Source organism: Chanos chanos, chromosome 1, assembly GCF_902362185.1.
Source record: "Chanos chanos chromosome 1, fChaCha1.1, whole genome shotgun sequence".
NCBI lineage: Eukaryota > Metazoa > Chordata > Actinopteri > Gonorynchiformes > Chanidae > Chanos > Chanos chanos.
Window position 1 is genome coordinate 16194711 of NC_044495.1, and position 14162 is coordinate 16208872.

Consider the following 14162-nt stretch of genomic DNA (forward strand, 5'->3'; position numbering starts at 1 on the left):
TTTACAGAGAGAGAGGGAGAGAGAGAGTGAGAGAGGGAGAGAGAGGGAGAGAGAGAGAGAGAGAGAGAGAGAGAGAGAGAAGAGGAAGCAGTATAATGTGTAGTGAATGTGTAGTGAAGAGCTGCAAAACCCAACAAAAATAAATTAAACAAACTCCATCTGTGATTCAGCAGACACAAATAAAAATGAAAGGAGAAAGAGAAAAAGAGGATCTCTAAAAAAAGCTGTTGTGAAACAACATGCTGGTGTTTCCTCTCTGACCCTGTATCCAGAAGAGGGAGAAAGAGAAAGAGGATGTAGAGATAATGAGCATTTTTATGTATGACTCAATAAATCAGCAGAGTGAACAGTGTTTGGTCATCCCGTGGAGAACTCTCCTCAGCTCCACTACACACAGGGAGAGCTAACCAGCAGAACAATGGGCTTCTGTCCACTCATCTGTCTGCTACTAACACAGCTCTCTTTTTCTCTCTCTATCCTTCTCTCTTTCTCTCTTTCCCTTTGCCCTCTAATTCACTCTCTCTGGCTGCTTCTATCACGCTATTTCTTATTTATGTATTCCGGTTTTTCTCTCCCCCCCCCCCCCCCCTTGCTCTCTCAGTTCTTTCCCCCTCTCTCTCTTTCTCTCTCTCTCTCTCTCTCTCTCCTTGTTTATTGATTTTCTAGATTAAGGATCCCGTGGAGAGGGATTGTAACACACGACCATAAAATTATTTTGGGGTGTGCTTATTTGCCTTTCTCTTGCATCTATTTGGCCTGTGTCTGTAGACAATTACGCTTCCCCGTCCCAGACTCAGGTGCTAATAATGAAGGACAAATAGAATCATATGTGTAAACTTCCCCTTCTGATGAAAATTTATATTAACTTTGTGCCACTGTAAACAGAGAGGCATAGCACAGCTTTCCCTGGTGGATTGGAGATGAATTCAGTCATTTCTACCCCAGGAAGCTGTGCATTTATGGAGGCAGGGAGAAAAAAATGGAAAAAAGGCTGAATTCTACCTCATTGTCTAACCGCTAACACAGCTCTGTTTGGGCCGTTGGTTTGTGTGTGTTTGAGTGTGGGTGTGTGTGTGCGCGTGTGAGTATTTGTGTGCATGTTTGCGTGTGTGTGTGTGTATGTATGTGTGTGCGTGTGCGTGTGCATGCGTGCGCATGTACATGTGTGTATCCAACAGGGGTATAGCTGGGGTATCAGTGCCAGCAAAAACAATTCAAACAGAGCAGGCTTCCATCGTTCACTGCAACCACAAACATTCCCATATTTCCCCTTTCCTGCACAGTCTGTTATGGATAACTCTCTCACATCCACAAACGCCTCTTCTACCATGGACCACGTATAATGGTTTCACAGTTTGCCAGCAACCTGTGGAGGGTATTAATCCATACAGGCCTTGTAATGAAAACAACAGATGTAACCCATAGAAACACAGAAACAAACCCTCTCCGCCACAAAAAAAGCCCTAACAAAGGCCCAGTGATCACAACTGCTAAAGTTAATCAATGTTCCAGCAAACCAAGGCGTTTTCATTCTTTCTAGTTTTATTTGTATTATTTCCAAGGCAGCAGCGTTGCCTCCTCTCTTTTCCTGTAAGAAGCAACACTGTCGGACTGTGTTTCTTCCCCTCCTTTTTTTCACTTATGAAATTCAATTGATCCCCATTCTCTCTACTGCTGGCTTTAGTAAAGCCATCTCACTCAGTGACTGTGTATGACTGGCTTTAGATAAGGTGACTTGCGGAGCACTCAATGCTCTTTTATCTGCTCCTCGCACAGAAGTCCTTTACACAGCTGAGGGGCTAACACTATCTACTATCAAAAAAAAAAAATCACACCACCAGTGTATGTATGTGTGTTTGTACATGTGAGTGTCAGAGAAAGAGAGAGAGACAGAGAAAGAAAGAGCGCGCGAGAAAGAGACTGAAAAGGTGGGGAAAAAATGGGACTGGTAGTGTACGTGTGTGAGTATGCTTTGGGAAGAAGTAGAGAATGAAAGAAAGAGTGAAAAAAACTGTGGAGCAGAGTCAGAGAGAGAGAATGAAGAGGAGAGAATAAATGGATTTCCTGTGAGCCAGCAGATCTGCATGATTTCTCTTTGAGGTGATTATGATCCATCTCCTTTTCACAGTTCCACATCAGTGAGTAGCACACAGTCAGAGGAATACCTTGCATTAAATGTTCCCTCGAAGAAAAAAATCCAAAACAAAACCAAAAAAACCAAAACTAAACTTCACGAAAAGTGAGCAGGCCACTGAAAGAAGAAACCCCCTCCTACAGTCTGAATGGACGGGGAAGGGGGGATAGAGCGATGAAGAGCGAAGGAAAAGGAGAATGAAGTTGTTTTCCACGGCACGCCTTTTGTGTCTGCTTTTGTTGACAAGCACTTATTAAGAGGCCGACACACCAAAGTACACGGCCAGAGGCAACAAGACGGCTTACAGCAGCGCAGGAGAAACAGCAATCTCTCAACAGCATTGACAGAAAAAGTGTTTGTGCAGCATGTCGATATCAATACACATGACTGCAATGATAAACACACTCACTCAAAACTGGAGCAACAAATACACACGCGCACACACACACACAAGCGCACTCACACACATGAACTTACGCATACAACAAAGACAACTTGAGACTAAGGCTGAAAAGGAGCATCACAAAAACTATAAATCCTTAAGTCACTTTTAATGATCAATAATTAAACAGCAAATAAATCTATACACATTATGTCAGTTGACTTCTGTATTATCAGGTGTTGAACATTTAACCTAGACTGTGAGGGAAGCGTTGTCACAACTATTGCAAAAAAGTACTGGAAATGTTTGGAACCTGTTTCCTCTTTATATCCTGAAAGTGAGCAAATTAAGCTAATGGTAATTAAGAGAAAACAGGACCATAGGAGCACACTAAAGCCAGCCTACCGTTCACCTTTATCTCTTAATGAGTGTGTGTGTGTGTGTGTGTATGTGTGTGTGTTTTTATGTGTGCAGACGCTAAATCTGTGGGTCAATAGACTTTGTCTGTGTCTGAGTGTGACTTAGGTGCTGGTGTTACAGTGTTGTCTAGATGGTCGATAGAGAGGCCTCTTTGACCTTAGAAGTAAATAATTTCACCCTAATCATAGAGAGCTGACAGCTCAGAAACCATCCACAGGAGAAGAGACAGTCTGAGGTGTACAAGGTGAGGTGGAATCTCTCTCAACAATATATAAATCTCACAGCTACATCCATGTGCCATGTTGGTTCTCACGGACTGTATATCATACACAATAAACGCTGATATGACCTGCAATAACCAATTCCTAATTCTATCCGGTGCATATTCCTACAAGTTCTTAGAGTAATCTGTCTTAAAGTTATGACTGAATTGTCTGAATGGACTAACCTAAGGGCAAACTTTCTCTTTGCTGTGTGAGGGAAGACCGAGAAGAGAATGAACAGTGACATCGCTGGCCCTGTCTGGCAGAAAAGGAAATAGAGACTGCAGCATGGGAGAATGAACTCAACAGAGACACTGTGAGAGGGTGAGCACACGTCGTCAGGGCTGCAGGGCCAAGGTAAAGTATTGTTTTTCAGTCCATTTACCTGTGCGCTGTCCTGTCATTGAATTTCGGCAGACCTGCAAAGCATCCACTGCGGGTGATGGATCTATGCAGCCAGTCTGAGTGAGTGTGGAGCCACGGCAAAGATCAGCAGAGTTAATAGCACTACATCTTTCCCAAAGAGGTCTATGCATCTCCGTCAACACAGCACTGACTGTGGAGTGCCTCTCCCTTCCTTCACTGTCAGCTCTCTCTGTGTGGCCGGCCTCAAAATACTCTAATTGCAGTGTACGTTGCAGGGCGTGTGCGTCTGTGAGAGTTTTAAGTGTGTGGGGATATGTTCAGTCATCTCTCATACAGGCATATGGTGTCTGAGAGACAGGGCTGACTCTGGGCTTGGAATGGGGAGACGGGTGAGAAAGAGAGTTAAGAGTGGTAAGGGTTGGAATGGTTCAAGTAGAGTGTCACTCACTTACACACACATACATATATACATAGATGTGTACACACACACACACACACACACACACACACACAGATAGTACACAGTCTTTAATGCACACGCAAACACACTTGAATGCAATCAAGCACACACACACATACACAGACTTGTACACAAACATACACACTCAGCCACACACATCCTTCCTCACACATATATCAAAGCAGTAATCAGGGACTGAACTGCCTGACTAAACCCACCCTCCATAAACAAGTCTCTCTCCATCTGCGTCCTGTAACTAGATCATAAGGATAACCTAGCGTGAAGAAAGTCATACTTCTTTTCTTTTCATTCCTCCCTCTCTCCCACTCTCCTCTCCCTCTTCCCAAAGACTTAATCTACATCTTTCATTGAATCAAGAATGGAAATTCAGAAAAACTGCTTCTTTTTCAATTTCATGCTGAGGTAGCTCAAGTTAGTGGATGTAATTTCTCCTAACAAGAAAATTTATCACTGTGTCGTTCACTTAGTCTGGCCATGTGCGTAACATTTCTCACTCTCTCTCTCTCTCTCTCTCTCTCTCTCTCTCACTTTTTCTTTTCTTCCTTCTTTTGCATTTTCTTTTTTCTAAGCTTTGATAAATGTGCCAAAAGCATGATCACTCCCTCTGAAGCACTTCAGTCAAGAGCAGCACAATTACACTGCTTATGAAAAAAAGAGGGGGGAACGCACTGGCTAAAATCTGCATAAAAAAGAAATGACATATTTATTTGCAGTGCAGGTGGAAGCACATTGGGTTGGAAAATGAACAATGAATTTCACACTCAGAAAGCTTCTTTCATCCATCATAATCATCCCATTACAAAAACACACGACGCGCAGGCCGACAACACACCAAACATAAACATGTGTATGTCAAACTGTCAGAGACTGACACCTAAATTCAGACAGTTTATTCATTACAGTTGTGATATTGTAAATGATAGTACAGTTATACCACAAATGCAGGGCTTTTTTTGACCTTTTGTATACTCTTAACCTTTCAAATCCATGCAAGACATTATTGGGAGCAACACATCTGCACTGCCTTGTCAAGTCCAAACCAGTTGCATTATTCTGAGAATACAAATGTTTGAATTTGATTAAAAAAAATTCAAAGCAGGAAAATCAACACTTTCTTGCAAATGAATGAGGGTCTACAAGGCAAACTCACTGAGCAGTGGCATATATCAAATAACTAGTGGTAAATACACTGGCAATAACAATCCTGTTTCAATTGAAATAGAGCCGCATTGGCAAAGTCAAGCGTGAAACCAATATCAGCTTAGTGTCAAGCCAAGCATGAAGAGCCTCACACATAACATTAATGCATGTTCTGCATATGATTACAGCATTTCCTTATCAGATTCTCACACACACACACACACACACACACACTCACACGCACACAAATGAACATGGACATAGACAAATACACATATGCGCACACGCACAACCGTGCCCACGCGCGTGCGCACACACACACACACACACACACACACACACACACACACTCTTATATACACACTTACATGCACAACACACACAGGTCTAAGGATTCTAAAAGACATATACACACACATACACACTGCGGTGTGAGAGTTAGATCTACAGTACTCCCTCTCTGCGAGCTGACAGTCACTCTTGCTCTCAGGGCATGGATGCAGACATCCAGTTCACACTGACAGTAACAAAGCAAGGCCAGCGAGACAACAACGACACTTCAACTCAGCTCCAATCACCGCACAAAAAAAAAAAAAAAAAAAAAATCCCCACAGAGACAAAGCCAAAGCTGGAGCTAAGTGAGATACACGCGTGTATAAAAAGCCTCTTGTGTATTTGGGAGGGTGAGGTGGGAGTCTATCTACTGTGTTTTTTTTAAAGAGCGCTGAAAAGAGGGTGAGTGGGAACAGCTCTTCCATATGGATTCAGTGTGGCTGAGGCACTAACTGTTATGCTGGGCCACATGGCCCCCTCTCCTCTGAAAATGATATGGAATTCAAATATTCAAGAGGGGACCAGTGTGAAGCCTGCAAACCTGACTAACATAGCACACAGGCGAGAGATAGAGTCCTCACAGCGAGCATCCGTCCCAACCAGACTACAACACAACACACGCAAAAAAGAGAGAAGCCAGGGCCGAAAGAAACACACACCCACACCCACTCAGCCGTCATATCCATAACCAGATTTACGTCATAATATTAGTGCTGGGGGGAGATAACATACCCCCCCCCCCCCCCCACACACACACACACACACACACACACAAACATCCTCGGGCAGGCGTTTCAGCGGCTGATTTGTTGCTATTCACGGCTAAAGTAGAGAGAGACCGTAATACGAGACATGCTTGTTAAATTCACAAGGCTGCAAAGCTGCCTTCTAGCAAATCCTGCCTCTTACTTGTCAGCTTACCATGCCCTGCATATGCATATGTGGGCTTTTTAAGCCCTGTTAAATGGATACTGCTGTTGCTGGCTGTCAGACATCTAAAGCACCAGCTTTCTGAATGGTCGGAATCACACACAGGAAAAAAACAACAAAAAAAAAAACTGTCTAATTCTCTCTACCGCATCCAGCTACAATACTCGAAACACACTGAGGCATGCTAAAACATGTATTCATACTTTTTGTTTGTTAGGTTTTTTTTTTTGTCCTGCTTACTATAAAGCATCCTAAATAAATCTAGGTCTATATATTAAGTCCTGTAATACATTTGAACTGCTATATTAGAGTAAGCTATGAAAGGGCAGGTGTATATTTAAGGTATCTAATTGTCAGTTGCCAGAAACAGTCTGTGCTAAGTGTTGGTAATGAAGATTATTTTCTCAGTTTTTCCATGCTGTCTCCAGAGTCACAGTACTTACCAGATAAATGCATGACCACTGCTCTGTGGTTAAGGACTATCTTTATAGTCATACGTGACATTAGATTAGCGCACTACAGTAAAGAGAGGGCCAAAGGACGAAAAGCCTATTAAGGTCTATAGATCCGGAGAGATTCATTTGTAGACGGAGCAGTTAGGAGGCATAAAGGGAAATGAATTGTGAAGTGGTCATTGATCTCTGCCCCAAAAGCATGTCTGAGCCTTATTTACTCACTGAGGTTAACCATAATCACTAAACATAACCCACTGGGCCACCACTCCACTGCTAATGCATTACAGTATACAGTATTACTGCCTAATAAACACCACTATACATCAACATGAATATCAGAGTCCGAATAAGCAACTATATCTACAACTTCTTTTGGACAAGCTCTACGCACTGACTGTGTGTGTGTGTGTGTGTGTGCGTGTGAGTGCGTGCAATGTGCATTCCACCTGTGATGGACCTTTACTTCCAATGCTCTCCCGCACAACGACACAGAGCTGCTCAAGCATAAAATCGCCATAAATGTTTGTTTCTGGCAGATATTCTCCCTCTCTCTCTCTCTCTGTCTCTCTTTCTCTCTCTCTCTCTCACACACACACACACACCATCTCTCTTTTCTATCTCTCTTTCAAAGCTGCAGCTTGACATTTCATGCATTCCCCAGAGATGGAGATGTGAGATGGAGTAACAGCAGGACAGACACACTGTAAATTCCAGGAGGCCGCATGTAATGTGTCTTAAACACAGATGACCACTCCAGCTCCGGAGTGAGGGATGAGGAGAGGAGAGGAGAGGAGAGAAGAGGAGAGGAGGGGAGAAGAGGGGGAAAGGGGGATGGAGATAATAGAATAATGCTCGGTGTTGTCTGGGGATACGAGCAAACACACGCAACAACGTCATTCATACCTTATATCTACAGTGTCATCTGCCTCAGAATGATTCTTCCATATGTCAAACCTCAATCCAGAATACAGCCTGTTCTGTCCACACACAGAGGGAAATGTTAACAGTGAAATGTAGAGCATGATATAAACAAGACAAGAACCTCTCCTGCTTCACACTGAATACTAACCACTCCAATTTTATATAGCATTAATCCTTCCTTCATTTACGGTGACAGCAACCCATGTGTGTGTGTATGTGTATCTGTGTGTTAATGAACTTCTTTGTGTTAAAGGGTGAATGGAAGTCACCTCAGACAGCCATGTGTGAGTCCAGGGATGCTTACAAGTCTAAATTACACTCAAGGGCAAACGCTTATTTGCATCAAAGAGTGTTTTCTTTTTTTTCCTCTCCTGATGAGCAAAATGCAAAATGCAGACTCTAACACGACTGAAATATTACACTTGTTCTGTGTCAAGAGCGCTGTTTTCTCTAGAATGATGCAAACATATACACACCCACCCAACCCCCCTTCTCACACACACACACACACACACACACACACACACACACACACTGAAGACATGAAAACAATAAAGCCAAAAAGAAAAAAAACCCTCAAAAACAAAACTGAACAAAAGAAACAAACAAACAATCAAACAAACAAAAAAATTGAAATATTGTCTACAGTGTGTGTGCGTGTGTGTGTGTGAGGCAGTTCTTTTGTAGGCCTGCTCCTCCCTAGTGTCTCTCATCCCAGTGATAATTCTCAGGGATTCATTTGCTTCTTCTTAAACCTGCTGAGGACAGGAAGCAGCTGACTCTGGCTGTCAGATTCCTCATCTTAAACTCTCCTCCAGCTAAAATGGCGGGTTAATTGCTGTCACTGTTACACTGGGCCACTGACTTACAGGCAATGCAGGCATGCAGTAACAATCGCTGTGGGCATGGAAAAAAAGGCACCTTGTCTCCTTTAAGATCTGGATGTGGTATTTATAAAGACCAGCAACAAAGTCACCTTAGCAAATACAATCACTACGATAAGGATAGTGTCTGAGAATGAGGATAAAAACTAAACACATAATTAATAAAAAATCAGTGGAAACAGCACCGTCAGCATTAATCAATGCTACAATTCACATTCAATCTGCAGTTCAAACTAAAATTCATCAGAGACAATCAGGATCTCATATAATCTAGATTTAGTCCAGAATTATGGTCGTAATAATGTTAAACTGAATCATTTAAAATGCAGACCATTTTAAAATATGTTCTGTGCTGTGTTAGGAGTGTATTGTGGAGGCACTGTGCTGTGGTTTGAAAGGACAGAGGTGAACTGAGCACCCCAAACATAGACAGGAAAGCTCTGATATTCTAACGTCTGCAAGGTTAGGGATGTTTCTCTTCAAAAGGAAAAAGTGCAAATACACGCTCTCCTCATGTCATCAACCCTTCTGATAAAACACACAAATAACAGGCTATATGCATCTTGTATACATTTTGCTATTATCTCTATAAGTGACAACATTTAATGCTGGACATGACTATGCTGGAATGAATATTAACAATGACATTCTTTTTTAAAAACACTTCCTTAAAGAATGAATGTAATGGTTATTCTCTTTTTCTCTTAGAAAAATCTTGAACATGTATTAGCATAAAACATCTATTAGGGTCTAATCAAATGATCAAGGAAAAATTTATCCTACAATGTTTTTACTGTAAACTAAGAGAATTTTGCAAATATAAGATTTAAAGCCCTCAAAAATAAAGACATGAGTGTGTTAAATCTGTTAAAGAAAGAAAGAAAGAAAGAAAGAAAGAAAGAAAGAAAGAAAGAAAGAAAGAAAGAAAATGTCACACATCGTTGGATTCTGTCTTGTCTAACCTAATCAAGGACAAAGGATGCTTTAAATTTCCACGCGGAAAAAAATTACACCAATGAGAGTCAAGTCGGTTCTTTGCACTGCATAAATGAGAAATGATGACAGATGACTTCTGAAAAAGCACAAATACGCAGAGAGAAACATATGGCTAGAATACACACTGCATCAAGTCCCTGTTTTAAGAGCTGTTTGAATAAAAGGACAGTAGGACAGCACTCAAAAGAACTTTCTAGAATTCATCTGCATTTCTCAACCTGTCTCTTTCACATTTATAAATTTATCTCTCTTAACCAGCGAAACTGATACTATAATAAAGATTTTCTACGCATTTTGCCATAACTGAAAACAAATCAGTTACTCTAAGCAGAACCACACACACGCACACACATATACAAGCACACACACACACACACACAAACAGACAAACACTGAGTAGTAATAAAGAATACTGCACTCATGATTAAAATTACAGATATTTTCTCCCTCCCTGCTGTTAGGATATGGTGACAAGTATGTGAGAACGCATGTGTGTGTGTGAGCAAGAAGAGAGCAGGAAGTGCATGAAGTTAACACACGTGCACACACACACACACACACACACACAGTATCCATGTAAAAAAAAAAAAAAAAAACCTCCAGAGACCTGTTAGCTGGGCCGCTCATTTCAATGTGTCTGCCTCTGCTCAGCTTCACTGCATTCTGCATAAAAGAACACCCTACATACACAGAAACACACACACAGACACGCACAGACACACAGACACAGACAGAGACACAGACAGAGACACAGACACACACACACAAAATGACTTCAACTGTCTTCTTAACCACAAGAAATATGTTTTTCGTAATTCACAGTATTACAATTTTATTAAAAGCTCTAAATATAATCACACAACAGCAGCAACAACAACAACAACAACAACAACAACAGCAACAACAACAACAATAATAATAATAATAATAATAATAATAATAATAATAATCATCATCATCATCATCATCATCATTATTATTATTATTATTATTATTATTATTATTATTATTATACATTAAGTTTAGCATACATAATGTCTTTTCAAATCTATACACTCCAAAACCAACATTCACACTCACCGTGTCTCTCTATCTCTTTCCTTCTAATACACACACACACACACACACACACACACATACACAAAGGTTAAAACAGGGGAGAGTAATGAGAGGGGGGAATTCACCCCAATCAGGCATCTGTGGGGGTGAGGGGAGAGAGAGAGAGAGAGAGAGAGAGAGAGAGAGAGAAGCAGACTGATGATGAATGGAGCAAGAGACCATGGTGTCGGGGTGCTGTTGTAATCACCAGCTGGAGTAGGAGTGGGGGGGGGGGTACCCACAAGACACACTTCATTCTGCTACACTGCTACCCATTACCGCAGGGTTTCAGCTCCCTCCCTACAGCAGCACCAGATCACACACACACACACACACACACACACACACACACACACACACACACACATCTATCTATATCTTACATCTTACATCTATCTGTATCTTACATCTTACATCTATCTCTATCTTGAGATAGATAAAGAGATAGATAAAACTGAATGTGTCAATCCCGAAGAAGCAAAATGAAAATAAGGAAATGAGCAAATGTATTGTTTGTCTCATTTTAATTTTGCCTGCAGCACTACAAAAAAAGTTTTGAATTAAAACCCAGGACAAATACATAATATAAATACTCAGGGAAAAACATAATATAAAATATAAAATACTACAGCTACAGTCTCAGTCAACACACAAATGTAGAATACAAAATTAAATGTATCAAAAATGACCAAAACAGGAGTGAAAACTTTATACACATAAGCAATCACACCAACTTTCCACAATGCCTCTTAAACACAGATTCACACACTCATGAGCGGACACACACACACAGTGCCATGCCTGAGGTCTCTCTCTTGGTCAGGCTCGACTTCCCTCGCTGCTCTTTTAGCAAACTGTCAAATCCATCATTCACTCAATCGACAGACATGGACATACACTCTCTCTCTCTCTCTCTCTCACACACACACACATGCGCACACACACACACACACACACACACACACACTACTTCAATTTGAGACGCAAGTTCACACATATAGCAACTCTTTACAAAGCACATTCATCAATACACTCTTCACTTGAATAACTATTCACAATCCTGCTTAAGTAATTGTTCACTCTCCTAAAGTACATTCAGAGTATGAAACTCATTGTGCATGCTTTAATCCTGTGGTGATTTGGCCCTGTGCCGTTGTATGCAAATGAACTTCATTTAAACTGGTTCCCTTTTAGAGCTTTTGGCTGCCAGTAATTTGCTGAGGAGCTGGTAAGAGCCGAGATAGGAGGCCCTCTAGTGGCCAGAGGAGGAACCAAATTAACGGCAAAAACACGGGAGCTCCGAACCACACTCCCCCTAAACCTCTCATACACAGACACACAGACAGAGACACACACACACACATGGCCTCAGCTACAGCATGCGCTCAGCACACTCACACAGACACTAATAAAAACCACCAAACCGCAACAAATTAGTGCAAAAACACCCCACAAACACCAAACAAAACTACTCTTTCCCACAACACAGTCAACCAGATACAACAATCCTATTTACAAAACATAACTAAACCTCAAAACAATCCCCAAACAAACACTCCATAATTACAGAAATACACAAAAGGATCATTCTGTGCCTTATCCACATTTAACCTAATTAAAAACCTATCTCTGCATGTGTGCGTTTGTGTGACTGTGCGTGTGCATGTGTCTGTGTGTGTGTCTGAGTGTGTGTGTGTGCGAGAGTGAGTGTGTCTAGTAGCCCTGTGTGCCCTGGGACTTGACTGAACGAGCGAGCGAGCGAGCGAGGGGGAGAAACACAACTTACCTGCTGTTGTTGGAGATGCAGAAGCTCGACTGTGCTTACTTCACTGCCCGTGTCACTGCTCGATCCTCCATCTCTACTGCCAGCATCTAATTGGTTGCTTAGGTTGCTCATTCCATTTTGATTCATTGAACTGTTGCTTATTGTCTCACTGGTCGACTCCTGCATCATGACTTAACACCTAGAAGTGATTAAGATGCAGCAGTTAAGCCTCTTATTATTACAATCTTTTTTCCCTCTCTCTTTTCTTTTTTTTTTTTCCTCTTTCTTTTCTCTAACGTTTGCATGATGAAGCCCCGGTCCCTCTCTGCAAATTAAAGCGTTTAAGGGGGAGGGGGCCGATGCAGGAGAAATTATGCATTCATTGTGTAAATGAAGCAACACAAAGAGATGCAACCCCTTTTGCTTTTTTGTTTTGGGGATTTTTGTTCTTTCTTATTTTATCATCTTTTTTTAATAACATTCTGCTTTTTTATATGTTTAAAATTAAAACACAATTATGGTGTATCACACAAAATGCCTGTTTTAGAATGGGGAAATTTAAGTCTAATTTTAATTTGAAATTTTTAATTTTGAAACTACAACCTTTTTTAAGGCTACTGCTAAACTAAAGCATATATATGTATGTGTGTGTGTTTATATACATATATAAATTAGGCATGTGTGTACGTATGTGTGTGTGAGTGTTTGTGTATTCGCGTGTGTGTGTAAGTGTTCACATTATAAAACATTTTCACACACTTTTTGAAAGCCCGTTCATGCACTGAGTGTGTGTTAAAATGTTCCCGTCTTGATTCTGTCAAGGTTTTACGGTGTGTCTGCCCTGAATGAGGCCGCTTAATGACGCAAAGCTAATCATGCAAAATTAAAATTTGGTACAGGACTGGGAGGAAGCAGGAGGGCTTACAAATCACATGGCATCATCCTGTGATAAACGCTGTAATGGGTTTCTCCTCTGTTTAAATAAAAAATAAAAAAATTAAAAAAAAACTGCCTTCCGGGCTTTCCAAAGGAAAAAAAAAATCTTGCATATGTCACATATTGACTAGTTTTATTTTTTTTTTAATCAAATCTCAAACATTCATTTATTTTTTTGTGACATTTAAGAACATTTAGTTCAGTTCTCCATGGAGCACAATTAAAATGGTCCAGAGAGTCATCAAAGGGCAAAGACATCTTAAGCCTCAATTTTAACACAGGCAAATAAATGAAAGATATTAAATTAATTTCATCCACATCTATTAGATATGAAAAGATGGAGTAAGAAAGAAAAAGAAAAAAATCTATCATGAATATCACTAATGATTGTGCTAAAAACAGCATAAATTATGTATATTACCCTCTCCCTGCTAATAAATCTTTTATTATTTTCCCTGCATAAATGTACTGTTCTTTTAGAGGAGACATCAGGAGTGGAGTCGGAATCAATTGAAAATTCTCACAATAAATAAAAGAGACACTTTGTCCCAACAAACCCAGTTCAACGTGGACTGTGGCTCGCCAGTACACCCACACTGACTCGAAAAACCGTCCTCTCCTGTTTTTAGTCAGTCAACCTGCCTTTCGTATTGCGTTA

General features: G+C 40.9%; 1 protein-coding gene across 3 annotated transcripts in view; it reads right to left on the reverse strand.

Moving 5' to 3' along the window:
- The window catches only part of foxp2 (forkhead box P2), a 54718-nt gene extending 41961 nt beyond the window's left edge, over positions 1–12757 (reverse strand). For 2 of the 3 annotated variants that reach the window (XM_030769998.1, XM_030769991.1), the window contains exons 1-2: positions 12590–12757; positions 9924–9929 (exon numbers count right to left, since the gene is read on the reverse strand). In XM_030769998.1, the coding sequence (XP_030625858.1) occupies positions 9924–9929; positions 12590–12757 (174 nt within the window). The remainder of the gene's footprint in view (positions 1–9923; positions 9930–12589) is intronic. The other variant, XM_030769983.1, reaches the window with a different exon arrangement.
- Positions 12758–14162: the final 1405 nt, after the last annotated feature.